Source organism: Quercus lobata, chromosome 12 (assembly GCF_001633185.2).
Source record: "Quercus lobata isolate SW786 chromosome 12, ValleyOak3.0 Primary Assembly, whole genome shotgun sequence".
In the NCBI taxonomy this organism is placed as follows: domain Eukaryota; kingdom Viridiplantae; phylum Streptophyta; class Magnoliopsida; order Fagales; family Fagaceae; genus Quercus; species Quercus lobata.
The window spans coordinates 9031359-9058343 of record NC_044915.1 but is presented as its reverse complement, the minus strand read 5'-3'; the positions used below and the strand labels follow the sequence as shown (position 1 = coordinate 9058343).

At 34.1% G+C, this 26985-nt stretch overlaps 3 protein-coding genes across 5 annotated transcripts; 2 read left to right on the top strand and 1 right to left on the bottom strand.

Moving 5' to 3' along the window:
- The first annotated feature begins 365 nt into the window (after nt 1-365).
- Nucleotides 366-3143, top strand: LOC115971763 (bax inhibitor 1-like). The gene is made up of 6 exons (XM_031091793.1): nt 366-567; nt 1387-1530; nt 1629-1720; nt 2176-2362; nt 2487-2642; nt 2770-3143. Exons 1-6 carry the CDS (start codon nt 451-453, stop codon nt 2818-2820), a joined length of 747 nt encoding a protein of 248 aa, XP_030947653.1. The 5' UTR covers nt 366-450; the 3' UTR covers nt 2821-3143.
- A 4732-nt stretch (nt 3144-7875) lies between these two features.
- LOC115969790 lies at nt 7876-13657 on the bottom strand. The gene is made up of 3 exons (XM_031089405.1): nt 13548-13657; nt 10750-10919; nt 7876-9518 (listed from the first exon to the last, which is right to left on the bottom strand). The coding sequence occupies exon 3, from the start codon at nt 9101-9103 to the stop codon at nt 8387-8389; it is 717 nt and encodes a 238-aa protein (XP_030945265.1). The 5' UTR covers nt 9104-9518; nt 10750-10919; nt 13548-13657; the 3' UTR covers nt 7876-8386.
- Nucleotides 13658-16671: 3014 nt separating this feature from the next.
- On the top strand, nt 16672-26638 carry LOC115972035. 3 transcript variants are annotated; one of them, XM_031092169.1, is made up of 6 exons: nt 16672-16909; nt 18839-19005; nt 19484-19621; nt 19738-19767; nt 21097-21207; nt 26216-26638. In XM_031092169.1, the coding sequence occupies exons 3-6, from the start codon at nt 19505-19507 to the stop codon at nt 26447-26449; spliced, it is 492 nt and encodes a 163-aa protein (XP_030948029.1). In that variant the 5' UTR covers nt 16672-16909; nt 18839-19005; nt 19484-19504; the 3' UTR covers nt 26450-26638. The 3 variants fall into 3 exon arrangements, with proteins under 3 accessions (XP_030948029.1, XP_030948030.1, XP_030948031.1); XM_031092170.1 differs by lacking the exon at nt 18839-19005; XM_031092171.1 differs by lacking the exon at nt 19738-19767 and having other exon boundaries at nt 16678-16909.
- Nucleotides 26639-26985: the final 347 nt, after the last annotated feature.

The following is a 26985-nucleotide window of genomic DNA, read 5'->3' as shown; positions in this document are numbered from 1 at the left end:
TTAAAAAATATTAGTCAAACAATAAATTCAAGTGTGAGACCCACCATTTTATAGATTGCAAAAAAAAAAAAAACTATATTTAAATACTCTTACCAAACCTGTCCTATACATTCTCTAAAAATAGTCGTTTGGTAATATTGTTCTAATTGTTGTAAAAATACGGGTGAGTACTGAGTTTGCTGAAAATAGAAAAGTGTTGTTTAACAACACTGACAAACACGCCCTTCAAAGTACCCAGCGTTCACGGATCTGAAACACCATAAGGATATATCCGTAAATAAGTACAAAGAAAAGGGCATTACAGTTCTTCTACGAAGCCCAGAAGTTTCGACGAAACAACCCACCTAACCCATATATAATGATAAAGAATCCCAAAACTTAACCACGGCTGAGATTTCTCTATTAACGCTTACTTTCTCACTCATTTTCTCTCGCGCCGATCAAGAATCAATGGACGCTTTCTCGTCGTTCTACAATTCCTATGGCTCCACACAGAGCCGCTGGAGCTACGATTCTCTCAAGAATTTTCGCCAGATCTCTCCCCTAGTCCAGGCTCATCTCAAGAAGGTACTGATTTTTCTCGCTAATATTTTCTCTCGCTTTTAGTGTTTGTTTCGCTTCGCTGAAAATTCTTGGCAAAAAAAAAAAATGAATGGAAATGATAGGAGAAGCCCGATCTTATGTTGTAGAGATGTTTAATTTTGTAATTTTTCTATTTATTTGACATTTTCTCGGAGAATTTAGGTTTTGTTTGTTTACCGTGAAAGTTTGACCGAAAATGTGAAAGAAATCAAAGAAAATTAATTTTAGGGACAAATTTATCTAGCCGCAGTGATATATAGAATTATCTGAACTATTATGTAGAGAAAAACAGAGGACGTGGAAAAGAAATGAGAGTATGATTTGGATGCTTGATGATTTTTTTTTTTTTTTTTTTTTTTTTTTATAATAAATGTTTTCATAGTTTAGACCGAATTTTGCTTTGTCTTTGGATCTTGATTGTAGATTTTCCTTAATAACGGTGCAATTTTCTTTGTTAAATTACCTAAAAAATTGAGAAACCCTAGTTTTCTTAAAAAAATTTTGATGGTATTTTATTCTTTAGAGTTGCTGAGAGAAATTAGGTAGGGAAAGGAAGTATATGAAAATATAATTGTATTGTTGTGACTATTGAATTTTCAAGATTTACAATCTGGTTAAATTTCTATCAATGATTTTAGGGTTTAACTAGTCATGGTTCATGTTGGGTTTTGAAAGTGAGTTTCTGTGAATTGTGTTATGATACTTAGGGGACATTTGAACTTTGAGGCTTAAAAGAGAATGTGCTATGAAATTTTGTTGACAATTTTGGTTACCTCTCTAATTTCATAAAATGAAATGTTGCAGGTGTACCTGACACTATGCTGTACTTTGGTCGCTTCTGCTGCCGGGGCTTACCTGCATTTCCTCTGGAACATAGGTGGCATGTTGACCACGATTGCTTGCTTTGGAAGCATTCTGTGGCTATTCTCCACCCCTTTTCATCAAGAGGTATTCACTGTTGATTTTTGTTGCTTTCTTATCTGTTTATGTCTCGTGTGTCTGGTTTTTACTCTAGTTTTTGTGTGTGGTGTTTTCTTGGTAAGCAGAAAAAGAAGCTTTCTCTGCTGATGGCAGCTGCCACCTTTGAGGGGGCTTCACTTGGTCCTCTGTTTAATTTAGCCAACGCGGTTGACCCAAGGTATGTATGGCCCGTCAATCAAAGTGTTTCCGTTGTTACCTGTTCTATTTACCTATGCTAACAACATTCCATCAATTATTTTGTAAGCTTAAATAAATTGTTGGTCCCTAAGGTTTAGCCCATGAGCGATTTTAGTGCTCGCTTTTTGTCTTTTAGATGACATGACCAAACTAATAGTTATGTCATCACTCCATAGTGACTAAAAGCAATGACTTTAAACTTCAGGTTATAAAATCGTTCATGGGATAAACTCTAGGGACCAACAATGTAGCGAATAAATTGAGGGATTGTTTTTGTGGACTGAAGACAATAAAATGTTTTCATCAGTAATATTTTTGTTTTTGTTTTATTTGCCTCTTGATATGTTGATTGAAATTTCACCTCTCTCTACTTTTACTCCTTAAATGATGTTGGAATAGAAGATGCTAACGCATGAAATTTTTTGTCTCTTCCAGTATTTTGGTTACTGCTTTTGTTGGGACTGCACTAGCATTTGGCTGTTTCTCAGCAGCAGCTATGTTAGCAAGGCGCAGAGAGTACCTCTACCTTGGTGGTTTGCTATCTTCTGGCCTTAGCATCCTCCTGTGGCTACATTTTGCTTCTGCAATCTTTGGGGGCTCTACAGCCATCTTCAAGTTTGAGGTGAGGAGATTAATAATTACAAATCTTTTTACTTTTTTTTTTTAGTGGTTAGATTTTCCGTTTTTGCTTATTGAAATAGATGGTGGCAGTTATCTAACTCAATTTTTCTTGTTCGCTTTTGCAGTTGTACTTTGGGCTTCTGTTGTTTATCGGCTTCATCGTTGTGGACACCCAGGATATTATTGAGAAAGCTCATTCGGGTGATATGGACTATGTGAATCACGCAATGCTTCTTTTCACTGATTTTATTGCTGTTTTTGTCCGAGTTCTTGTTATCATGGTGAGTCAAGCTACAATGCAATCAAACAGTCTCTTCCTATTGTGAACCTTGGCAGTGTTAATAACCACTTTTGTTTGCTGCCTATGTATATTTATGTGGAACTTACATGGCTCTATTTGTTGTGCAGTTGAAGAATTCCATTGAGAAGGGCGAGAAGAAGAAGAAAAGGAGGGATTAAGAGTGTATTTAAGGAGCAGCAGCCGGACGAGTGATGCTTCTTGAAACCTTGGCTTACTAATGTGAAATCTTGTCCATAAATATGTTCTTTTCTTAACTGAACCAAATGACTGTTAAGTGTTAATACTTCGGAATATGTACTTACGGGGTAGTTGTGTTGGTATGTGTTTTTTGGCTGCTGGTATATGTTCGGAATTTCGTTTGAGATCAAGACATTGGTTTCTTTCAGCTTTCTATCAATGGATGCTCTCTACTTGTGGCCTTGTAAATTGATGGTTTAAAATTTAAATTATGATTATGACCATATTAGTCTAACCTTGTATAGACGCCGTTGTATTCATGTGTTCTCTTTTACCTTGTCTGTCTGCAGTCTTTGATTCTAACTTAGTCGGATTCATTTCTAACCTGAAGAACTCTGTGTTCTCTTTTACCAATGTCTCTGCAGACTTTGATTCTAACGTAGCATAGACGTCTAGAATTCATGTCTGACTTGAACTTGCCCTCTTTTGTACGGGTATTAGTAGTTTTTGTTTGTTGAGGGCTATAATTTCCTCCACGTTCATTCGCCTGTTGGCATTTGCAACCAGCAAATCTGAATTTACTGAAATAATAAGTACTAGCCCGGAAAAATAATAAAAATTAGTAGTAAGAAAATTTAGATTTGTCCTATTTTCAGTTGGTTTTTTTTTTTTTTTTTTTTTTTTTTTTTTTTTTTTTTTTTTTTTTAAGTAATAAAAAGTAGAAGTTCTCCTCGATTTGGATGCATGCTCCAAAGTTAACAGATATGGATCGTTTTGTATGCATAGAATCGTTTCAGGATGTGTTTGTTACAAATGGAAAGGATACCATTTGAATGAGGAGAAAAAAAAAAAAAATTCTAGAGGAAAATGTTTAGCTCTAAATTAGTTTAGAGGTATTTTTTTTTACAATTTAACTTATTATGTGGTAATTGAAGAAACATGCGACTTGTTTAAATAATATAATATATTTAGATAGTTTTATAAATTGTCATCTTGATTTGGAATTAATTTTTGTGAAAATCCAAGCATGAGTCCCAAAGCCATCTAGTAATACCAATATTCTTTTAGTAAAACCTCTTATAATACTAAATCTTTTAGTATCTTGATTAATGTATTCATTAAAAAAATAAAGATTTAATTTATAAGGAATGTTATTATAAGTATGGTTCTATGGTAAAATTTTTATCCTTGAATAAAGGACGTGAGATTAAATCTGGTTTGAACTTTGCAGCGTACCTTACTCTCCACAAGAATCTGCAAAGAAATGGACAAACTCAATCGTAGCTTCCTTTGGGGAGACACCGTCACCAAAAAGAAAACTATCTTCTAAACTAGGAAACAATCACAAAGTCCAAACACCTAGGTGGTCTTGGTATCAAGAGAAGCCTATGTCGTAACAAAGCCCTCCCTGGCTCCCTGCCAAAAGAGTGTGGGCTATCTATACGAATTCTTCTGAACACTGGGTGGATATGCTTACGAAAAAGTATCCCCATAGAGAAAATCCTCCACTTGGTTCAATCTTTGCAAAGCCCATGACATTTCTGATAGAGGGACCGGTTTGCTTGTTAGAAACAAAGTCTCCATTAACTCCTGGCATGATAATTGGACTGGGTGGAGACTCCTCTATGAAACCATCTAAGGTCCTCTCAATATGAATCAAAGCTTCCTTTAAGTCTGCACTCCTCCTCTAATGGGAAATTTGATACACACTCTATTTATCACCTTGCCCTCAACCTTAAGCCCCTGGCCACCCTCCCTGATATCTCGTGGAACATTACATTTCCCATTGCACTTAGACTATCTGGACAACTCGAACAAAACTGCCATAGAATGCCAACCTTTTGAACATCATTCAATTCTCAAAAGGATCGAATCCCTCGCAACTAAAATTTTCTTCTCCCTGCCATAGAAAACAAAGTTGACCAGACAAAAAATAGCAACCTCATTAGATGGAAACCACCTCCTCTAGATTTCTTCACACTTAACACTAATGGATTTGCTTGTAGTAACCCTAGCAAAGCCGCTACTCGTGGACTTATTAGAGACTATAGAGGGGCATGGATTGGCAGCAGAATTATGGGGACTCCAAGATGGACTTACCCTTGCAAACAACCTCAAATTCACAAGCTCCATATAGAGCTCACATCTCACTGTACCTTGATTGATGACTCTCACCCTTGTAGTGCTCTAATTTCTGGCTAAAAGTCCCTCCTCTAGCTTTTTGATGAAGCTCACATTAGTCGTGCTCACCGTGAAGGAAACTCAATTAGTGATCATTTTGTGTTATATTTAATCCTCATTCTTGTATTTTGTATTAGTTTTTAGATGATGCTTGGGGTGTTGCATACCCTAGAATTTGTACCATTTAAATTTTAGTTAATCTAATCTTTCCTTTTCACCAAAAAAAAAAAAAAAAAAAAAAACAGTTATTATAGAATGAATAGATGTTGTAAGTTCAAATCCTATCACTTCTAAAATATATCTATTTTTTAAATCTTAACATTGCACTTGGCTTTTTTTTTTCTTTTTTTTTTTAAAAATAAAAATAATAAAAAAACTATAAGTTCGATAGTTACAATGGGAGAGTGATAATTTGAACTCAAAATAACTCTGCTAAAAACACTATGAGGTACTAGTTCAGCTACAAGGTTCTTGACATTGTATTTGGCGCTAATATTAATAATATGGTGTTGGTAGCTATAAACTATTGTGAGGGTGGCGGCAACAGTGACAATGGTGGCAAGGTTTTTGGATGTTGTAAACTTGTAATAGTAGTAGTGTACCTGAAGGGGAAGGTAGCTATGTTGCAAGGTAGTGATGTGGCAATGGTGCGATGGTAGTGTGGCGATGACAACAATGCTGATGATATTAATGTGAAGAGTAATAGTGAGTTTTATGGGGGCTTGAATTTGTTAAATCACATCTTCTATGGAAGTTAAACTAGAAATTTGGACACAAAATTTCCAAGTTCATGGGATTTTTGAAATACTCTTTTGTCAACTTAAATCGGAGAAGAGTTTTAGGTGGTCTCTACGATTGTGCAAGATGAAAACATCCCCATCCCATCCATTCTTAATTTTTGCCTTTTGGAACTGGATGGAGATGAGTTAATCCCCAAATTGTAATTTATGTGATTGTTTTAATGAATTTTTTTTACTCAGCAAATAATAATAATAATAATAATAATTATGCAAGGGAATGACTAAAGGGGCAAAAGCGTATAACTAATATATATATATATATATATATAAAACCGAAGCTTTTTAAGCTTCCACAATTTTCCACGTCATCACAATATTTAAATTAAATTTAAATTATATATATATATAAAACCGAAGCTTTTTAAGCTCCCACAATTTTTCACGTCAGCACAATATTTAAATTAAATTTAAATTAAATTAAATTTTCCACCTCATCACTGTTTTCCTTTTTCAATGCAAATTAGACTTTTAGCCAAATAAGGACACTCTCCCACCGCCTCTACTCTCTCCTATTTAAGAATTGCTTGCGTAGAAAACCTAAGCCCCAAAAACTTATTTTTGCCGCAACACAATTTTCTCCTTAAAACTTATTTTTCTTCAAGATTTTTTTTGAGGGCGGCTCATGCTTCACAATTCACATATTCCACTTATGTATTGGACTCCTCTCCTTCTTCGGCCAATGCATCAAGGTTAGGGTTATTTGATTTGTTCAATAAAAATTATAGATTTGTTGCTTTTTCTTTTAAGTTTGTCAATTGTTGTTTTGTTTATTTAATTGTTGGGCCTGAATCTTTTAATTAAATCTTCAAATTTTTATTGAACAAATCAAATAACCCTAACCTTGATGCATTGACCGAAGAAGGAGAGGAGTCCAATACATAAGTGGAAAAGCTATAATCATGGATTCCCTTCTTTCTATTGTATTTCTCTATTGCGTAATTATATATATATATATATATATATTGTTTTATTTCAATACTTTTGAAGCTTTGAATCTTCTGATTTTTAAAATTTTTTTTTTTGGCCTTTTGGAAGTTTTAACATCATAACTTTTGGGTTTTATTTTTTCTATTATCAGAAATTATCTAGAAGATTTCAATGAATATCCATGGATTATTCTTTTTGAGGGTAACCCATCTTTATCTTATATTTCTATTCCTAACTTTTTTTTCCTATATTTTTTCTTTAATTGTCCATGTTTACGTCTCTTTTGTTTTTCTTATTTTTTCTTTAATTGTCCGTGTTTATGTCTCTTTTTGTGTGAGTATGTATCATCGTATCTGGGTACTTAGGCAAAATCTATAAAGACTAAAGATGCTTTTTTTTTTTTTTTGGTAATGAATCCTGTGTTTTTCATGACTTTAGTGAGTCATATTCTTAATGATCGAAATGGTTTTGTTTGACGTGGATTTTGTTCATATTGGTTTCAAAGTTTATTTCTTGGCTTATATTATAGATTGTAATATATTTATTCATAAAACTGTTTAGTTGAGTTTGTTTTCGAAATTGTTTTCAGTGTTGGACATTTTCTTGAAGCATGTTGGTACCATATATTAAAATATTGTTAAGTTGATAATAATAATAATAATAATATAGTTTAATAAATGTCTGAAACGTATAGCTGTTAACAAATATTTTAGCTATATGATTTTATTTTACAAATTCAATTTTGGTGTTGTAGTAAAATAAACAAAGATTAAATTATATATTGTACTCAATACATTTTCCGTGCATCGTACGGGTTAGCGACTAGTTATCTTAATGTGTATTGTAAGTCATCACTCTCCTCATGCACCTAGGCATTTAACAACAGTAACAATCTAATGCTCCAAAAACAGGTACAATTGTTGAGTAAATACAGTTCTTATCAGGCATGGTAACAGACTAATATTGGGGTAGGAATGAATCATGGGTGCTCAATTCTCACCTCATCTTTTCTTCGAGGTGGGGAACATCTGCATAGAGCAAGAACATGGTGGGAATATGGGCATTTTACCTTCCTAATGAGGTGAAGCCACCGTAGATGATAGTAAAAGAGATGAGAGAGAAGGTCAAGGGAAACGTTAAGATTATTGAGAGATAAAGACGAGTGTGACTATAAAAGTATTGAGAGATAAAGACAAGTACAATATGTTCCTCCGATGAATAGCATCAATTGTTTAATAGAACAGGGGGTATATGCATATCTGATCAACAAAACAAAAAAAGACGTCATCAGCAAAACTATAAATGTTTCTGCTACTAGCCTGTACTACAGAGATAGCTAGCTAGCTAGCTAGAGTCTTCTCTTCTTCCTGGAAAGTGGAACCACTTGATCTATTCACAGAAGCTCATCATCAAACAAACTAATAGAGGATTAAGAGGAAGGGATATCAACCAAAAGTTAAGCAAGAGTGTTTCTTCCTTGTATTTGTCATGTCAAACTTCTTGTTCCTTCATCTTATGCCTTACAGTATTTCGGCCCCTTCCAGTTTTCTTCTTTATCAACATCTTCAGGTGCTTCTAGATGCCTACTGTGGTGATGTTTCTCATGTTTTTGCTCTCTTCTTTGACCTCATCTGATGCTTCAAATCTCTTTTGAATATTTAAATTTGTTTGGACTTGGATCTGCTAGTAAAGAGTAGATGGAAGCGGAATTAGCAGGATCACTTACATGCATAACATCCACCTCATGATTAAAGACCTCTTGCTGAGTAGGAAGGTTATTGTCATCTACATCAACCTCCTTCACAGTCACATTCAACAGTTCATGTTCACTCTTCACTTTCCTATCATGTCCATTGCCAACATCCTCTATACGTGACAGGCGGTCTGTCTGCGTTGAATAGTCCATGGAGCCAGTAAACTTTGGAAGGGAAGATACTGGTGAATCCATAAAATTCTTGATGCAACCTGAGGTTACAGGTGATAATCTACCATCAGTATTCACGTAAGTTGGATGCTTTCCACCACCAGGTGCAGACCAGAGATCTTTTCTAACATTTGTTGCTTCAGTGGTTCTTTCACCAAAATAATCAAGAGAACATATTGATCTTGATGAAGATTTAGAATTAAGTAAAAGCTCTCTCCTAGGGGTTCCCTTTCTCTCCAGCTGCTTACTTGCATTAACATTTTGATTCACATAGTAACCACTGTCATCCACCCGAAGACCTGCACTTCTGTTACTCAAAAAGTTCTCTATAGAGGGCGACCTTCTTGAAACTTTAGGTATACTCATGTTGATGTCCTTGCTTTGCTGAGTTCTATTCCTAATGCTATAATCATTAATAGGACTTCTTGACATGCTGTGACTACCTGTAACTCTTGAAGGTTTGTAGCATCTAGAATCATGCAACTCGGATCTAAAATACCCAGAACCTGGGGAACTAGAGTCAACAGGACGATGTCTCCAAGTAGGTGATCTAGATCGAGATCTTCTCCTTGTTGTGTGCCTGCCTTTATTCTGGTGGTAGTTTGAATCAATTTTGCCACCAGAAAAGTATCTATTACGTCTGTGACTAGACTTGTAATGGTGCTTGTGATCATCCCAACAGTCATGGTCACTGGAACGTCTATGATGCCCATGACTGGTGGTATCTTTTGATGAATGGTCCTTGTGCTCCTTACATTCTTTCTTGTATCTAGTAGGAGATCTGGATTTCGACCTTAGAAATCGCGAAGATGGAGACTGTGAACAAGATTGCAACTCTTTAACACCCCTAGACATGTTGAGTATTCAAAGGACAAGACAAATCATGTATTAAAGATCATAATTAGCAAGAAATATGTCAGTGATTAACAGAAAATTGAACTAGATAAAAAAGAATGTCACAACTATAACATGGAACCAGGTATGTTTTCATGGAATTTAAGCTAAAAATTATGACAAAATAGGCATTTTTGTTTGTTTCTTAATATATTTGTATTGGTTAAAAACACAACCTACTGAAGGTACACATACTAAGAGCTTCATAAATGATTTTCTTAACATAATAATTTATGGAGCACCCAATATAATATATGACATCATTTCAATTCTCATGAATAACTCAGTTAGAGTATGCTTCTACACCTAAATCAAATAGAACTAGTTTCCCAACAGTTCTTTCTCTCAAGTCTTGACACAGAGTTGGTAGAGTACTAATGAGATATTATATGATTTTTATCTTGGGCAGGTACACTTCCTTCAAATTTCTGTAAGTTCAATGTCATCACTCAATACATTCAAGCATTGACGGCTTGCATTTAACAAATTTCTAGACCCCTCTTATGACACGGCTGACAAGTGTATATAAATGATGCATTAACAAACTTTTTATTAGATCTTAGTATTACGTATGTTGAACTACTTGTGGCTTTTTTATCATAATATGCATGCAGGTATGAAGTCTTAGTTTATGATTTTATTACTTACATTGTTGCTCTTTGGTGGAAATCCATTCAACAATGATGCAAATATTCAAGTTAAAACTACTAAATGAATTTTGAGAATTTTCTATAACCTTTATATATATATATATATATATATTTTTTTTTTTTTTTCTTCTTGGGAGAAAATGGAATAATATGCTCCACCATAGAAAAATCCAATAATAAAAAATAGATGCAATAGAACTGACATTAAGAGGGCGTTTGGGCTTCGCGTCTGTGCGTCCACGTTTTCTCCAGTTCACGTTTTCTCCTTTTTTTTTTTTTTTGGCCCGCATTTGTTGACTTTGGGAGACAAATTTTGCTGTTATGAACAGTGAATGTACTGTTTACGCACTGTGCTGACACTGTTCATGTATTAAAAAATATTAAAAATGGATCCCACGGTACTATTTACACATTTAAAAATTATTTTACTGCAGTGTTTTCAGTTTTCAGTTTTCAGTTTCAGCAACAATAAACTCAATTCAAACGGACCCTAAATAGAGTTGACATGAATGATAGGATATTTATGGATTTTACCATTGAGATTCAAATTCCTCAACTTTCTCTTTTGGTGCAGCATCTTTGTCCCCAATCAAAATTTTGCCAACTTTTGTTGCACGAGCTGCGGTTTCTTTGACAGCAGCTTTTATGCTTGCTTCTTGTTCGTCAACCAGCTTCTTGAACCTCAGCTTCTCACTTGCTAGCGACTGTTCAAAATAATACTGCTGCAGAGTTAAGGCATCATATAGAGAAGGTAGCCCAACATCTGGAGAAGATTGCGGGGATGTATTTGTTGTATGATGTTCAGAAGTCATAGTTAAAATCACTAGTAGCTATGACATTAATCCTATATTCATTATCTTTCTATTGTTCCACCTCCACTTGCAATTTCAAGGAAAAAAGAAGAGAAACAAATCACTCATACAATGAGTTGAAATCTGTAAGACAACAAATGGTAATTGTTCTAAATAAAAATTCTAAAACACTTTATGGCAATTTATTTTCACAGCATTCATCTTCTTTGTCACAAAACACTAATCTATTCAAGATTTTCACAGATCTTTCTCTATTTCTATCTCTATCTGTGGGTTTCTTAATTATCTTGTCCCTTTAATTATTGTAGTAATGTTTTTTGGGTGATTCTTTTAGTCAAATAAACATTTACGTCCTACAATAACTCGTGGAGGAGATGATACATAGAGAGAGGGAATGATGCAGTAATAAGGTGATAGGAATTAAGGGACTGATATTATGAGTTTAGGCTAGTAATGCCACCTTTAAATTCTTATTAGTCAGGTCATATGCCATAATCACGCACCATTAATTTTATTTTTATATGTAAAGATGAGCTTTGTTGTTAAAAAAATACAAGCTACCCTTGACTACACAAGTAGTCTACCTGCTGTAGGCCTATAAAATCAACAGAACGCAAATCCAAAATTCTACCAACAAGGAAAATGAAAAACCATTCATCACAGACATCCAATCATACAAAGAACACAAGATAAAACATTTCAAGTCCAGTATGGAAGGTTCCTTCTTCTAAAAAACGTGATGATCTCACTCTCTTCAAATGGCCCACATGAGACAATGGAATAGCCTCCAAAATTCTGTAGCACGACTCCTACCCCCCCCCCCCCCCCCCCACACAAAAAAAAAAAAAAACTCCCATGACACCACGTAGTTACCTTCCCTCCTTCAAGCACACATGCAGGTGCTCACACACACCATAGATGAATAAAATAGTATGTATAATGGTTCCTTAAGAACTACAAGGGACATCTTTGACTAGAGTTCGCAATTGAAGGGATTGGTAAGGCTTGATGACCATGCTGTTTACTTAGTCAAGTTCTACAGATTTTTTAACATCAGGAAATTAACCCAATGATTTTTTTTTTCTTCAGGGCAGTAGAATAGGTACTCGGTGTGAGGCAGCATTTTAGAAGCAAGAATGACATTACCACAAAGACATCTAATTCTCATCAGCAGGTGGATATTTTCTAGCCCTTAAATGTTGTTAGTTTCTAAGGTTGATAATTTATTACTAAGTTCTTCATCCTTTTTTAAGCCTCAAAGTGAAAAAGTGGTGAGTTCTATCTAATCACATAGACTTTGGTACAAGTCATAAAGAACCCTCATATGGTAATGATTAAAGCCAAATTAGTTCCGTAAACTGTATAACTTTTATGGTCAAGTGAAAAGAGAAATTATTATTATATTCAGAGTAGCTTTATAGTGTTTTCAACAAGAAACTGGATGATAGCCACTGGGTTCTAGGATGGCATATTTTAAATGAAGGATCAAGGATCAAAAAGCTCATAAAGCACATAACCATCACCAGATTTCAAAGTAGTTTCTCTTTTCCTTCTCTAACAATTGTCTTTGTTGGGAATTAGGTGGTGTCCCTATATGTTACATTAACTACTCAAAGAGGCTCCTCAAGGTGATATCTCCCCAACAGTCTTCAATTATTTATCATATTCAACCTTACAGATACGTTGGATAAACATATATGTTATATGATATTTTATAAATAAATAATTTAATAAGCATGCATTAACATTTAGATGTGAAACATGGATGTCTAGTAATAAAATATCTATTCCTTTGCTTTTGAGACCAATGGATGTGAACTAGCACATTTTGAGCAATTGTTTCAACTCCATTCATAACATTCAGATCATTCATCTATCTATGTAACGGTAATAAACATTAAGGTAACCACTCAACAAACATTTCTCCTGTTGCAAACTTCGCATTACCAAAATATTTGCAGCTCAATTCATCCCAATAAACCTTCCCTCAATAACTCAAACCCACCTACAAAAAATTCTTATCTAAGACCACACGTAACCCTAAACAATACTTTCTAACCCAAAAAAAAAAAAAAAAAAAAACTTAATACTTTCAACTTCTCCATTTTCCCATTATGGGTTTCAATTGCTTTTACAGAAAATATGAGGGAAAAAAAAAAAAGAGCTAAATGAGAACTTCCTTAATCAGCAAGTTTTACAATTTTCATATATTCCCCATCACATTCTTCAATAACCATATGGTAAAACAAAGTGGTAATTTTAACAACAATTATTATTGAATATAAAATGAATCAAAACTCAACATTTATACATGAAACTAAAAAGAATTTTTATGAAAAGAACAAAGAATCCCAGATCTAGGTTCCTCATCTTTTACTTTACCAATTATGCATTGCCAATAGCTCTATTCTTTCTCAGATTTATTATACAATAAGTCTATAACACAAACAAGTACAAAATTTATGGTAACAAAAAATCGTCAATATATAAAAAAAGAACAGGAGTTAGAGCAATGTGGACCTGAAAACACAGTTGGTGGCTTGTTGCCAAAAGCTTTGGAGGGTCACACAGAATAACAATCTCTTTTCTCCGTACCGTGTGAGTTTGAGAGTTGAACTGTCTTGTTTTGCTTTATGAAACGTGCACATGAAAAAATAAATAAAAGCAGCGTGTTTGAGGTGGAGGTTTAAAAAATGGAGTAACGCTGTTGCCACACAATTTGTGTCACAACTAGCTTATGTGATGAGTTTATGTAAAAACATTTCTTTATCACTTACAACTTGTCACGTCAATGAGTTGTGACACAAATTATGCTATTTTATGTGGCACCACTAGTATATGGAAATTTTTTTTACTACAAAGCATTGGGCTTTAACCATAATAGAAAGGTCACATGCTTTCTGCACGTGACTGGCTTGACTTTAAATATGTTTAGAGTCAAATTTTATCCTTAAAAAAAATGAGTTGTGCTAGGGACACAATAAATTGTTATAACATTTTCACTTAGGTGTCACTTTGTCAGTCACTCATAGGTTAAAATAAAATAATAAGATATTAGACTTATAATTAAAAACAAGACTGTTGTGAAAATGTCATGATTTTCTCTAAAAAAGATAAGACATGGCTTGAGTCTAGTGTCCTGGATTCAATATAATGCAGTCACATGTCCATGTAGTATTGGGTCTAATGCATTTGAACTAAGCCTTGCTAAAAAAATAATAATAATATAAAAATCCTAATATATACTGGCCCCAAAATTTTAACTGTTGTAGCTTGAAAGTTATTGAGTTCTTCTATGGACTCAATAAAATTTCATAACTAGTTGAGTTGTCAACCCATTGTAGGTAAAAAATGAAATAATTTTTTAAAAAAAGATATATATATATATACCGGGACCCACCATAACTCAAAATAAGGATAATATGAAAATATTGTGAAATTTTGTTATGTCTCAAGACTTTCTCAAACTTATTAGTCCCTAATGTTCATGCGAGTGATTTTAGTCATGTTTTAAAACACAAATTTATTAGTCCTTCCATCTAATTTGGTTTTTTCTTTTCTTTTTTTGTATACATGGTTAATGGAGCAATAGTGTGACCTATTTTTAATGACACAATATCTATTTTTCTTTTTTTTTAAAAACAACGCAATAACTTAGTCAAACCCAAACCCTTATGTGTGCCCTAAGTTTTGACCTAAGTTCAGACTTAAATATTAAACAAATCAAACTCTAACATAATAATGTGCTTGTGAATAAGTTTGCGAACATAAAACCCAATTAAAAATATAGATTATACCTAACAAATAAAAAAAACATTGATTATATTCTATTATAAATAGATTGGAGATTAACTCATATAAATTTATAAACAAGTTCAAAATATAGAAGATTATTATTTTAACTTATTGATAAATAGATAATCCATTGTGTAGTAAAATTATATATGGTTTTTTACAATATAAGATTGTTGAATTTAAATTTTAAAAGTTCATAAGCAAAAATCATTTTATCTAATTGACTCAAACAATATAATTTCAACTTTTTTTAAAATAATGTGGAACCTCATTAAGGCAAGTCCCTTGGGTCCTATCCTTAAGAAGTAAACCACGAATACACGACCTCATCCCGTTAGAATCATGTAACAGATAATTAATTATGAAGTGGTCAAAAACTGTAGTCTTCGTGTTTATCAAATAATAACAATTTTTAATTAAAAAAAAATATTAGTTAAGAAAAGAATATGTTAATCAAGTAACTTATGAACAAATTCAAACTTGTTCAACAATAAAATAAACCAACTCTAAAATAGGTTAACAAATTTGAACTTGTTTGACAAGAAAATAAACCAACCTTAAATAGCTTATAACATTCATACTAACTGAAAAAATAACCCTTTTAACCAAGAACACTATAGCTCAATTGAGATTCTTATTATTTGTAATAGAAACATCTATGATCCAAATGTCATCCTTTAATATAAAAAAAATAAAATTAAAAACACATTTTTAAAGGTAAATTACCTATTTGGCCTCTAATGTTTACATTATGTATCAATTTGGTCTATAACATTTCAATTGTGTTAGTTTAGTCTCTATCATTTTTGTACTGTGTCAAAATAGCTCATGCCATTGAATAATGGATGAAAAATGATGGCATGGCTACTGATTGTATTAAAATATTATTTTATTGCCACCTAAGCTACCATGTGTTTTTATTTTTTATTTTAAATGAAACAAAACAAAAATAAAACTTCATCTTGGAGGTTAGGATTGGAATAGTGGTAGCTTAGGTGGCATAATATTTTAATATAACCATTAACAACAATAAGTATTTTTCAAAGAAGTACTATGTTCACAATATTTTTAGTTTTTTTACAACAAATTTTAGGTAATAGATTATTATTGGTTTTAATTTGAACCAGCTTCTAAAATTACTTTTTTACCCCCCAACAACAGTATGTAACAACTTGTCACCTAAAATTTGTTGCAAAGGTGTGATAAAAATATTGTCGACATAACATTTTTCTATTTTTTACCCATTACTTATGGCATAAACTTAGATTCCGTTTGGAAACAGCTTATTTAGGGTCTGTTTGGGATCTGCTTATTTTACTAAAATTGAAATTTTTTTGTTAAAAGTACTGTAGATAAATGTAAAAATTAGTTGAAATAGTATAGTGAGATCTATGAATAGTATTAAAAAGTGCAGTGAGACCCATAAATAATAGGAAAAATAAGCTGAATAGTAAAATAAGTTGACAAAATTAATCATATCAAACGGACGCTTAGCTGAAATTAAAAATTTAGTACTTTAAGTAAAGTTAAAAGATAGTTAGAATAGTATAGTGATGCCCATAAATAATATAAAAAAGTATCATAAGACTCATAAATGATAGTAAAAATAAACTAAATAGTAAAAAAAACTTACTTTTTTAAGCAAATGTCCAACGCAACCTTACACTGTAAAACCAAATAGGTAATTCAGCTTTTTATTTTTTTATTTTTTTTATTTTAGTTTTTAGTTTTTAATTTTAAATTGTTTATAAATGAAGCAAAACACCTTTTTAGCCTAAAATTTAACCAGGTAAAAACAATTGTTTTTTTTTTAATTAAAAAAAAAATGAAAGAAAGAAAGTAAAACGCTTGTGCATCAGGCTCGACCTCAACGGACTGTGTACACCAATATTTTCTAGTGCTTCAACACATCAATTGAGTTTGATAGTTGAGACACTATCTTTCTTCACTCTCTCTCTCTCTCTCTCTCAAAGCTCGAGCTCGAGCTCGAGCTCGCGCCATTTTCAGTAAGGAGGAGAGTTCTGTTCGTCGACTTCACCGACACAGGGAAAGGGCTTTCCAACGGCACCAATCGAAACTCATTTCAGGTACGCTTCGATTTTCCCCCAAAGTTTATTCATCCCGATCGAAACCCATGTGAAATTTTGTCCATTGAGGATGGGTATGATGCCCGGTTGTGTGTGCGTGTCAAATTTTGGCGTTGGTGGCGGCTTTGGGTTTAATAGAGTTGATAGATTTGTAAAATTTCATATGGGTTTCGATCATTTTGTGTTGTAGTTTATAGAGTTGATAGATTTTCCCATGTAAAACTCAGGAGCACAACATGAGCTTTGGTTTTTATAGGTGGTGGTGGTGTGTTTCAGTTTTTGCTACTGAGTTTCTGTTTTGAAAGTATGGAGTTTTATGTCAGTATAGAGTTGATTTGGTTCCCAAAGCATTACAAATTCTAGCCTCAGTCAGTGAATTTACATACTTTCATAGCAATTCTGTCCCATTAGTGTGTTGGCACTTGGCAGCCTTATACCCAATTCGCGGGTTAATCTTGTAACGCCTCTTATTGGCGTGGGCAGTCATTTAGTGTGAAATGACATGAATATGGTTGGCTAGGGAGAGTAATGAATGTTCTTGGTTTATTCTGTCATGATTGGGATGAGTTGGGCTTTGTGGGAATTACAGTAGCAAAACTAGATAGAATGAAATTGAGAAAGTAGGTATTTGCAGTAGAAGATTGTGTAACAGAAGATGTATCTCTAGATAAAATGAAATTTTCAACTAGTATTGTGTAATTAACTGAATTTCTGGCCCAAAGGCTGTGGTGATCAGAGTTTATTCAAATTGCTCAACAAACTACAAGAAATTCGCTAAAATCTGTCAAATGAAAGTATTACTAAAATCACATTCAAATTTCTCAACAAACTACAAGTAATTGGCTGCACTCTATACAATATACATATTAAAATGGATAGAGTGCGCTGTAATGAATTGTAGTTGTTAAATCTATGCGGTCTAATTGTGCACTCTCCGAAATTGGAGTGAAATTCACTTTGCTAAATTCTACAATTCTATATTGTAGTGCACCTTCTGAAATTCCTTTTAACAGTCTTTTAAACTGTCTAAATTTCTTTTAAAACTACAAGAATTGTAGTTTATTCATTTAGGTTTTTATGATCAAAGAAAACCTGATACATTTAGGTTTGTTAAGTGAACGACCCATTTGAAACCTCCTTCAAAATATATTCAGAAGATATAATAGTGATTTGGCAAAGTAGTCGAGAACGAAGCCTCCGATTGCCATGGAAAGAATCACGCCTAATGAACTTATGGTGTTGAACAGAAGCACGGTGTGATCTTGATTGTTTGTCATCTATAGCTAGTTGTATGATTATCTCCAACTCATCATCATTGGAGTATGAGGATTCATTAGCAATTATGTTAAATACAGGATGGTCAAAAGAAAACAAAGAATGAGTGAAGGAAAGATAATTTTGGGTTGAGAGAAAACAAAGTTGACTGAATGTGAGAGTGAAAATGAGAGTGTTTGGGTTGAGGTGGACTCAAATTTGAGAGGAAACGGTCTCCTTTATAATAAGAGAATATGGTCATTAAAATATAACTGTTGGAGAAATATTACTATTGCAAAAAATGACCATTGGGGTGTTGGAAAATGTTAGCATTTGAAAAAAATGACCGTTACAAAATTGAATAAAGAAATAATGTTTTAATAGAGTAGAGATAGAGTACTGACCTTGATGTAGGTGTTTGTGAATAGTAGATTAGCTAAAATAGAAAAAAGTGGGCTTTTTAGATCAAATTTGGCTAAAATTATATTGAGCCTGGTGTGGATGCTCTAATATAGTTTGGTGAGGAGCTTGAGCTTGGTTTGTATTTGAAATAAAATCAAATGAACAATTTTAACTTTAGTACTCTACTTGGCTCAGCTCGTTTACTACCCTAATTTAGACTGACACTAGTCTTTGCTCACCCAACAACTGACACATAAACCTATTGTAACACAGCTTGTCAAAGACATTTATACAACAAAGCAGGGTAGTTTGGGCAACATGTTGATCTAAACCTGGATTCGGATAACCCAAGAATTCAAATACACCCAAACGACACTTGTTGATTGACGGCCAGACCAGCTCACAGTCACACTGCTCCCTCAGAATCCCATCATTTCAGGGTCAGAATCTCTCACTTCTCTTTTCTTCTTCTTTGAATTAAATGTCAAAATTAGGGCTTTCCTTCGGCCGTGAATTCAATTTTCAACCAAGCTTGTAATCCGTCTACTTCTGATGTTCTATCAAATTCCTGACACGTTCCTGTTTGGTTGCCGAGAAACTTAGAAGCTGAGGGAAAAAGAAAAAGAATAAAGTTTGCATACACACACACACACACAGATTCCAATAATGAATTGTCACTTTCGAAGTGATTTTCTCCCTATTGAAACCGAACATTGCACCGATCATATCTCTTAGTAATTTACTTGCAAAATGTTTGCGAAACGATACCTAGTGTTTTCCTATATTTTCATGGCAACCAAACAGGGCGCTTTAGCTGAATCATTTTGAATTCACACTTTAAAACTCTGGCATTGAAGTCATAGAAATTGTGATTTATATGCTATTGAATTAAATTCATATGAATGTTAATTGTTGCAGGAAGGTAGAATTATTATTAGTATGAATAAGCTATTAGATTTTGGAAGGAAGGCCCTATTCTATGTTAGGGTTCTTTCTGGGTACGAAGAGCGCAGAATCCGATCATTTAGGTTGGAGCTTGAGCAGCGTATGAAACAGGTGTTGCTTAATTTTCAATGTCATTTCTGTAGTGCTTTCTTTGTTGTATTATGATGTTGTGTATTCTGTGTGTTCTTAAGTTGCGCTACATGTTTCATTTGCCGTTGTAATTGAAGGGGATGCTTTTTGCTTATGAACCAAGTAGGGTAAGTTGGGTTGTTTATCTTTTTCAAACTTCCTTGCTTTTTAGAGAGCTTTTATCCCAGAGCAAGACATCAATTTGAAGGGTTCATCATTGGTATTGCATTATTTGAATAATATATATATATATATATATATATTCATGTGTGTGCAAGTGTATATATAGAGTTAGAAAAGGCGTGGTTTAAAAACACATGGTAATTTACTAGTTAATGTCTATAGTGTTTGTTAGGCTACCCATGATGCCTTCAATGTTTCCACCCTCTCTGTCTTGCTTGCTTGTCTTGGTGTCTGTTCATGTCAAATGATCAACTTCAAGAATGCTTAACTTTCTACAAAATAGAGTTGGCTCATCTTCTTATACAAAAATCAATTTAAATGTGCATGACCTTTTGACTCATTTGGTTACTCTTCCTTTTCTTCAGTTCTCTAGCAACTTCTGTGTTTCACCTTATTTACTTTCTACCAATTGGTGATACCCAGACCTTGCAGCAGGTGTTTTATAGTTGAATAAGACTCTTTGTGGAAATGCATAGAGTTCCTATTTCCTTTAAAAAGAATTGTTTGGGGGTTGGGTTTTTTTTTTTTTTTTTTTCCTTTTTCTTTTTCTTTTTTTTTTTTTTTTTTTTTTTGGGGGGGGGGGGGGGTGGGGTGGGGTGTGTGTGGGTGGGGGAGGAGAGATAAGACATTGATCTTGTAGGTGGGTTTTTGATCTGGTATTGATCCGGTATACCAGTGAGAAAAGTAGGAAGACAATGATTCTATCTTGAAGGGGCTAGGCCCCACCACCTACAGCAATACTAATCTGAAACTGATAGAACATTCCTGATCAGAACTTGTACATCTCATTGTAGGAAGCCTTTGTAATTCCTATCTGTCAGATGGTGTGTAATTTTATTACATTTGGTGGAGTAATGTTCAATTTGTTTTGAGCTTGGTTTTCTGCAAGATATACAAGTTTTGATGGGTGAGAAGATTCTTTTCCTGACTGAAATGATCATATGAGAATAATGTTTGAGTCTAACAGATCTTATATTGAAAAAAAAAATTAAAATCTAATTTTAATTCGTACAGGAGTCTCCCAATTGATTTGATTACTCCTAGTTTTGAAAAAGAGTTAAATGACACAGGCACACACCACAGTCAATTGTAATGGTGATTCTCCCCCATCATATTTGTCTTGGCTGTCAACTAGGGAAGCACACCAAACTACCATTTTCTCAGCTTTATCTCCTTTGTTGCTTTTTGGATTTTGTTCATATTTAGCATTCACCATTCATATGATAAACATGGTTTATCTCCATGTGCTTGACACTCTTTCTCTCTCTGTCCAGGCACAAGAAAGGAAGGCTGCCTTAAGAAAGGTCCCAGAACAGGCTATTTTAGCAGAGGTTCGCCGTATGGTTGAGGAGATGCAAAATTTAAATAAGAAGCTTGAAGAAACTGTAAGTTTTGGTTTCACCTGTGGTGGATAATTGAAGAAGGTTTATTGGATTATTTGAAGCTCTACTTTTAACATTCAGTTGATTGCATTTGTGAAAAAATTCTTTTTAATTCACTATAAAACGATGTGAATTTTCATTAATCAATATTGAGCTTGAAACATAGGAAATAACAGTGCTAAAGCATACAAAAAAGTTACCCCTAAGCCTTCTTGATTGAAGATTATAGAAGGGAGCCTTATGTCTTAACAATGTTAGTCTTAGTGATGACTTTTTGATGTACTTTTTAAGTTTATTTCATTGTAATGGTTATATTAGAATTTTAGAGACGCGAAGGAAACTAAACAGATTGAATAAAGTATATCTATAAAGATTATGGAGATGTGGAGTTGAAATGGGACAGCTTTGGAGGCATGCCATTTGTATCAAATATGGAGAAGCATTTGGGGGGGGGGGGGGGGGGGTGGTCAAGTCAACAAAGCTGGTTAGGGGCCAGATGTGAGCCTATGGAAAAGCATTAGAGGCGGCAGGGCTTCTTTTTCTTGACAATCTCCCCTTTCAATGTTAGGAACCTAGTAGTTCCTAATGGGATTGGATGGAAATTATAGGGGAATGTATGTGAATTGTAGGGAAATTGACTTAATTCGAGGTAGTCACAAAGTGCTTGGAAGTAGTTGGTGTGTTCAATGTTCAAGATCCTTTGGAGTATTGGGTTAGTGGCCGGTTTCCCCTCATGAAGATGTCAACTACAACAACACCTTGTGGGCAAAGTGTTTTGAAGGAGAGGGAAATGTTAGGAACCCACATTTGGGTATAGAATGCATTTAGTTAGTTAGTTACAATCCCAAGCATGTTAAACACATTTAACACACGTTGGAAATATTAATGCACACGGGGAATTATAGGACCATTACGATAATGCCATGTGGGCCAGTAGAATATTTCTATGGTTTTATAAATATCTACTTGTAATCACATTTCCATCATTGAAGAATAAACCAATTGATTGCTTAGTGCATTTCCTTTCTCTCTCTCTTAATATTTCTCTATGGAATGTGACTGCCTCGAATTAAGTCAATTTCCCTACAATTCACATACATTCCCCTACAATTCCCATCCAATCCCATTAGGAACTACTAGGTTCCTAACATTCTCCTTCCCCTATAAAGATTATGGAGATTTGGAGTTGAGTGAGAACAGCTTTGGAGGCATTCATTTTTTGTTAAATATGGAGAAGCATGGGGGGTTGGTAAATGAAGCTGGTTAGGGGATCACATGGGGTGAACCCATGGAAAAGTATTAGAGGAGATGGGAATTTTTTTGTAGAATATCTCCCTTTTTTTACCTCCCCTTGGGGACAAAACTCGCTTATCAAAAATAAAATTCTAGACATTAAATTTGTTGTTGGGGGCACATGAGTTTGATTTTGGAATGACTTATGGTGTAGAGATCTTTTCCCTGGCAATGGAAAATAATGCTTCAATTGCCTCTTATTTAGGTGATACAACTGAGAGAGGAGTGTGGTATTGGAATCCTCAATTAAGTAGACCATTTCAAGATTGGGGATTGGATTCCATGGGGATCTCTTTGATTTGTTGTATCCTAGTTTGCCATCTAGCCAAGGTAAGGATCACATATCCTTAAAGCTAACAAAAAGTGGAACCAAAAGGTCAGATGCAATAGAGGTGAAGGATTTTCGGCCTATTAGTCTGATAGGGGGGTTTACAAAATAATTGCTAAAGTATTGGCTAATAGATTGAAAGAGATGATTGGGGATGTTATTTCGAAGTCTCAGAATGCCTTCGTTAAGAATAGGCAAATTCTAGACTCATGTCTCATTGCAAATGAGCTTGGACAGTAGGCTGAGATCAGGAGTTCTGGGGGTGTTGTGTAAGTTGGATGTAGAGAAGGCTTATGATCATGTGAATTGGGGTTTCCTAATGTATATGCTTGAGCGGTTCGGTTTCCTAGAAAAATGGAGAAAATGGATTTTTTTTTCTGTATATCCATGGCCAAATTTTCAATTTTGATTAATGGAGCTCCATGTGGTTTCTTTGAGAATTATAGAGGTTTTCGACAAGGTGGCCCTTTGTCCTCATTGTTGTTTGTTTTTGTTATGGAAGCAGTTAGCAAAATGATGGATAAGGCAATGACAGAAGGTCGATTGTCTGGATTTAGTGTGGGTACCTCCACAAGTGATCGCTTATAGGTAACTCATCTTCTCTTTGCAGATGATACGTTGGTTATGTGCGATGCTGATATCAACCAGATGTTGTTTTTGCGCCTGATTTTGTCATGGTTTGAGATTATATTGGGATTGAAAATTAATTTGGATAAGTCTGATCTATTTCTTGTGGGAGTGGTTCCAAATTTTGAGATGCTAGTAGGTGTTTTGGGTTGTAAGCAAGGCTTACTTCCTATGAAATATTTAGACCTTCCATTGGGTGCAAAATGGAAAGATAGAGCAGTTTGGAATCCCATCATTGAGAAGGTGGAAAGGAGGTTAATGGGATGGAAAAGATTGTATCTATCTAAAGGGGGGAGACTTACTCTCATAAAAAGTACTTTATCCAATTTACGTACTTATCTCCTCTCCCTTTTTCCAATTCTAGCACATATGGCATACCGTATAGAATGACTTAAACGAAATTTTCTTTGGGGTGGTCTAGGAGATGATTCTAAAGGTATGCTCTCCTATCCAGTTTGGGGGTCTAGCAATTCGAAATTTGAGATACTTTAATGAAGCGCTATTGGGAAAATGGTTGTGGAGATTTGGGGTATGAGAGGGAAGCTTTATGGAGAAGGGTTATAAGGGTTAAATATGGAGTTAAGGAGGGAGATTGGTGCTCTAATTCTATTCCAGGCTCCTATGGGATGAGTTTATGGAAAACTATTAGTAGTGGTTGGTCTACTTTTTCTCACTACATTCAGTTTCATATTGGAGATGAGACTAGAGTGAAATTTTGGCAGGATATCCGGTGTGGGGATCATCCTTTAAGTACGTGTTTTCCAGATTTATTCAGAATCAGTAATGATAAGGAGGCTTATGTGGCTGATCTCATGCAGTTTCCTAACGGGGTTCTTCTTTGGGACTTGGAATTCTTGTGAGAAATTCATGATAGGGAATCAAAATTGTTGTCTGTTTTTTGGGATGTTATATATGGAGTCTCATTGAGAGGTATTGGTGAGGATAAGATGTGTTGGACACTTGCTAAGAGCAAGGTCTTTGAGGTAAGCAGTTATTACTAGGCTTTGTTGGGTGTATGTACTCAGTCCTTCCCTTGGAGAAGTATTTGGAAGCAAAAGGTTCCTTCCAGAGTCACGTTTTTTATTTGGACTGCAGCTTTAGGAACTATCTTGACTATTGATAATTTACGTAAGAAGAAGGTGTTGATTCTAGATTGCTGTTATATGTGCAAAAGTAATGGAGAATTAGTAGACCATCTTTTACTACATTGTCCTATTGTTTCTGAGTTGTGGTCTAAAGTGTTCATCATGTTTGGTATCTATTGGGTGATGCCAAAGACTGGTTTAGCTCCTTGCATGTTGGCAAGGAAATTTTGGTCATCATCGTAATGGTGTTATTTGGATGGATGTCCTCATTGTTTGATGTGGTGCATTTGGAGGGAGAGAAACAACCGGTGTTTTGAAGACTCTGAAAGGACTACAATCGATTTAAAACTTTTCTTCTTTAAAACTCTATCAGATTGGATGTCTATCATAGGAAGTCATTCTATTTTTTTGGTTTATGATTTGATGGATGCTTGTAATTTATGTATTTGATTGTTTTGGTCCCCTGCTGTATACTTCCTATATACCTAGGTGACTCATTATTATGTCTCTAAATAATATTTTCTTTACTCTCAAAAAAAAAAAAAAAAAAATGATGGAAAGTCTGATGTTTGATATGCATTGAGGAGATCTATGGAAAAACATTTCCTTAGAGCTCAGGAGGATATGGGGTGCTCAGGTACCTCGAGTTGTTTTTTCACTTGGACAGCAGCATTGGGTAAAATTTTAAATGTGAATAATTTAAGAAAACAAAACATTGTGATTATTGATCACCTATCAAAAAAAATATATATATTGTGATTATTGAATGGTGTTGTATTTATAGGTATAGTGAGGAGACAGTTTAGTACTTACTACTTCATTGTTTAGTGGGTAGAGTTTTTTTTTTTTTTTTTGAGGAAAGTGGGTAGATATATTTGGTCTCTTGTGATTGCATTATTTAGGGTATCTTGGTTTATGTCAAAGATTGTGATTCAAATGTTGGCTTGTTGGCAAGGAAGTTTTCATCATCAAAGGAGTTTGAAAATCCAGCAGGATATTCCATATCTGCATATAGTGGGCAATTTGGAGAGAGAGGAAGAGTCTTTGAAGTTTGCTTGTATTGAATGTCCTCACCATGTTATTAAACAGTCTCTGTTGAGATCCTTTTCTGATTGGATGAATGCTTTGGGCGGCATACCTTCATCATCTTTTTTAGATATTTTAGATCCCTTGAATTTCATATTGTAATTCCTTAGTCATAATTTGATACGCATCCAGTGTAATTGAACTCTTAAAAAAAGTGTACTCAATCTGTCTTCTTTAATGAAAAAATTTATTTCTTATAAAAGAGTGTAGCTATGAATGTGAAATGATACCTTAAATTTTTCATTCAACCTTCTAAAGAGCATTGCATGATCTAACTTTTAAGCCCTCTCATAGAATTCAAATGCTTTCAGTGTTTAATACTTTCTGCTTTCCATCAAATTTTTAAAAACTTGTCTATTAATATCTCAAAAGCTGAGTGCCGGAGCATATGGTGATATTTCCTTCTAGTTGATCTTAAATTAGACCCTTATTTCTAGCATGGAAGATGTTTGGCTGAATGAGTCATTTCATTTTTCTATTAATAATGGAAGATATTTCACTATCTTAAATGAGCCCCTTCTGTTTTCTTTTTGTTCGTTGCCCCTGTTGAAATCTATGAGTTGTTTTGTGACAAAATCGTGTTTATGTGCAGGAGGCTGCTATTGAACAGTACTTCAAACCAATTGATAAAGAAGCTGAGGTCATAATGAAAATGCAACTAGACGGAGAGGAGAAGACACTGAAGGAGATGATGAAAACGATGCAACAACAGGCTTTGCTTGAAAAAGCTGAAGCAGAAAAAATCGCAAATGCGAATCAGGTTGGTGCAAAACAGAGCGAGGACCAAGCGTCCACCAAAACCCCTCAACAAGCTCAAACGAGATAACTCTCTGTAACGTTGATGACCAAAATTTTTGATATAATTTTGTATGAGTGCATTTCTGTTTTGGTTATCATTTTAGATGTGCTTATTGGGAGTTGATAGGAACCATTAGGTCGGTTGAAATAACGTAGGAACCATTTGGTCACATCCAGTTAATAATTCAACATGAGTGCATTTCTGTTTTGGTTATCATTTTATATGTGCATATTGGAAGTTGATAGGAACCATTTGGTCGGTTGAAATAACGTAGGAACCATTTGGTCACATCCAGTTCATAATACGACTGATTCTTCTATTCACTAAAGATTGTAGTTGTGTAATTCATTTAAACTTTGTTGGAAGTTCATAAAGGAATAGAATGGAATAAAGTAATATTTTTTAAATATTTTAAAATAAAAGAAGGAAATGTAAGTAAACTTATTTGGAAGAAACATAAAATGAACGAGATTGAATAATTTTATAACATTATTATTTATCCCTAATTTAAAATAAAGGGCTGAATATTCATGGATATTTTGGGAGTTTTAGTAAAAATTTCA

Bases quoted from the DNA above. Each gene is read 5' to 3' on its own strand.
- LOC115969790 (XM_031089405.1), bottom strand. From the start codon at position 9,103: ATGTCAAGAAGTCCTATTAATGATTATAGCATTAGGAATAGAACTCAG.
- LOC115971763 (XM_031091793.1), top strand. From the start codon at position 451: ATGGACGCTTTCTCGTCGTTCTACAATTCCTATGGCTCCACACAGAGC. The intron at 568-1,386 runs GTACTGATTTTT...GAAATGTTGCAG, and splicing joins TCCAGGCTCATCTCAAGAAG to GTGTACCTGACACTATGCTG. The intron at 2,363-2,486 runs GTGAGGAGATTA...TCGCTTTTGCAG, and splicing joins CAGCCATCTTCAAGTTTGAG to TTGTACTTTGGGCTTCTGTT.
- LOC115972035 (XM_031092170.1), top strand. From the start codon at position 19,505: ATGAATAAGCTATTAGATTTTGGAAGGAAGGCCCTATTCTATGTTAGG. The intron at 19,622-19,737 runs GTGTTGCTTAAT...TTGTAATTGAAG, and splicing joins TTGAGCAGCGTATGAAACAG to GGGATGCTTTTTGCTTATGA. The intron at 19,768-21,096 runs GTAAGTTGGGTT...CTCTCTGTCCAG, and splicing joins TTGCTTATGAACCAAGTAGG to GCACAAGAAAGGAAGGCTGC.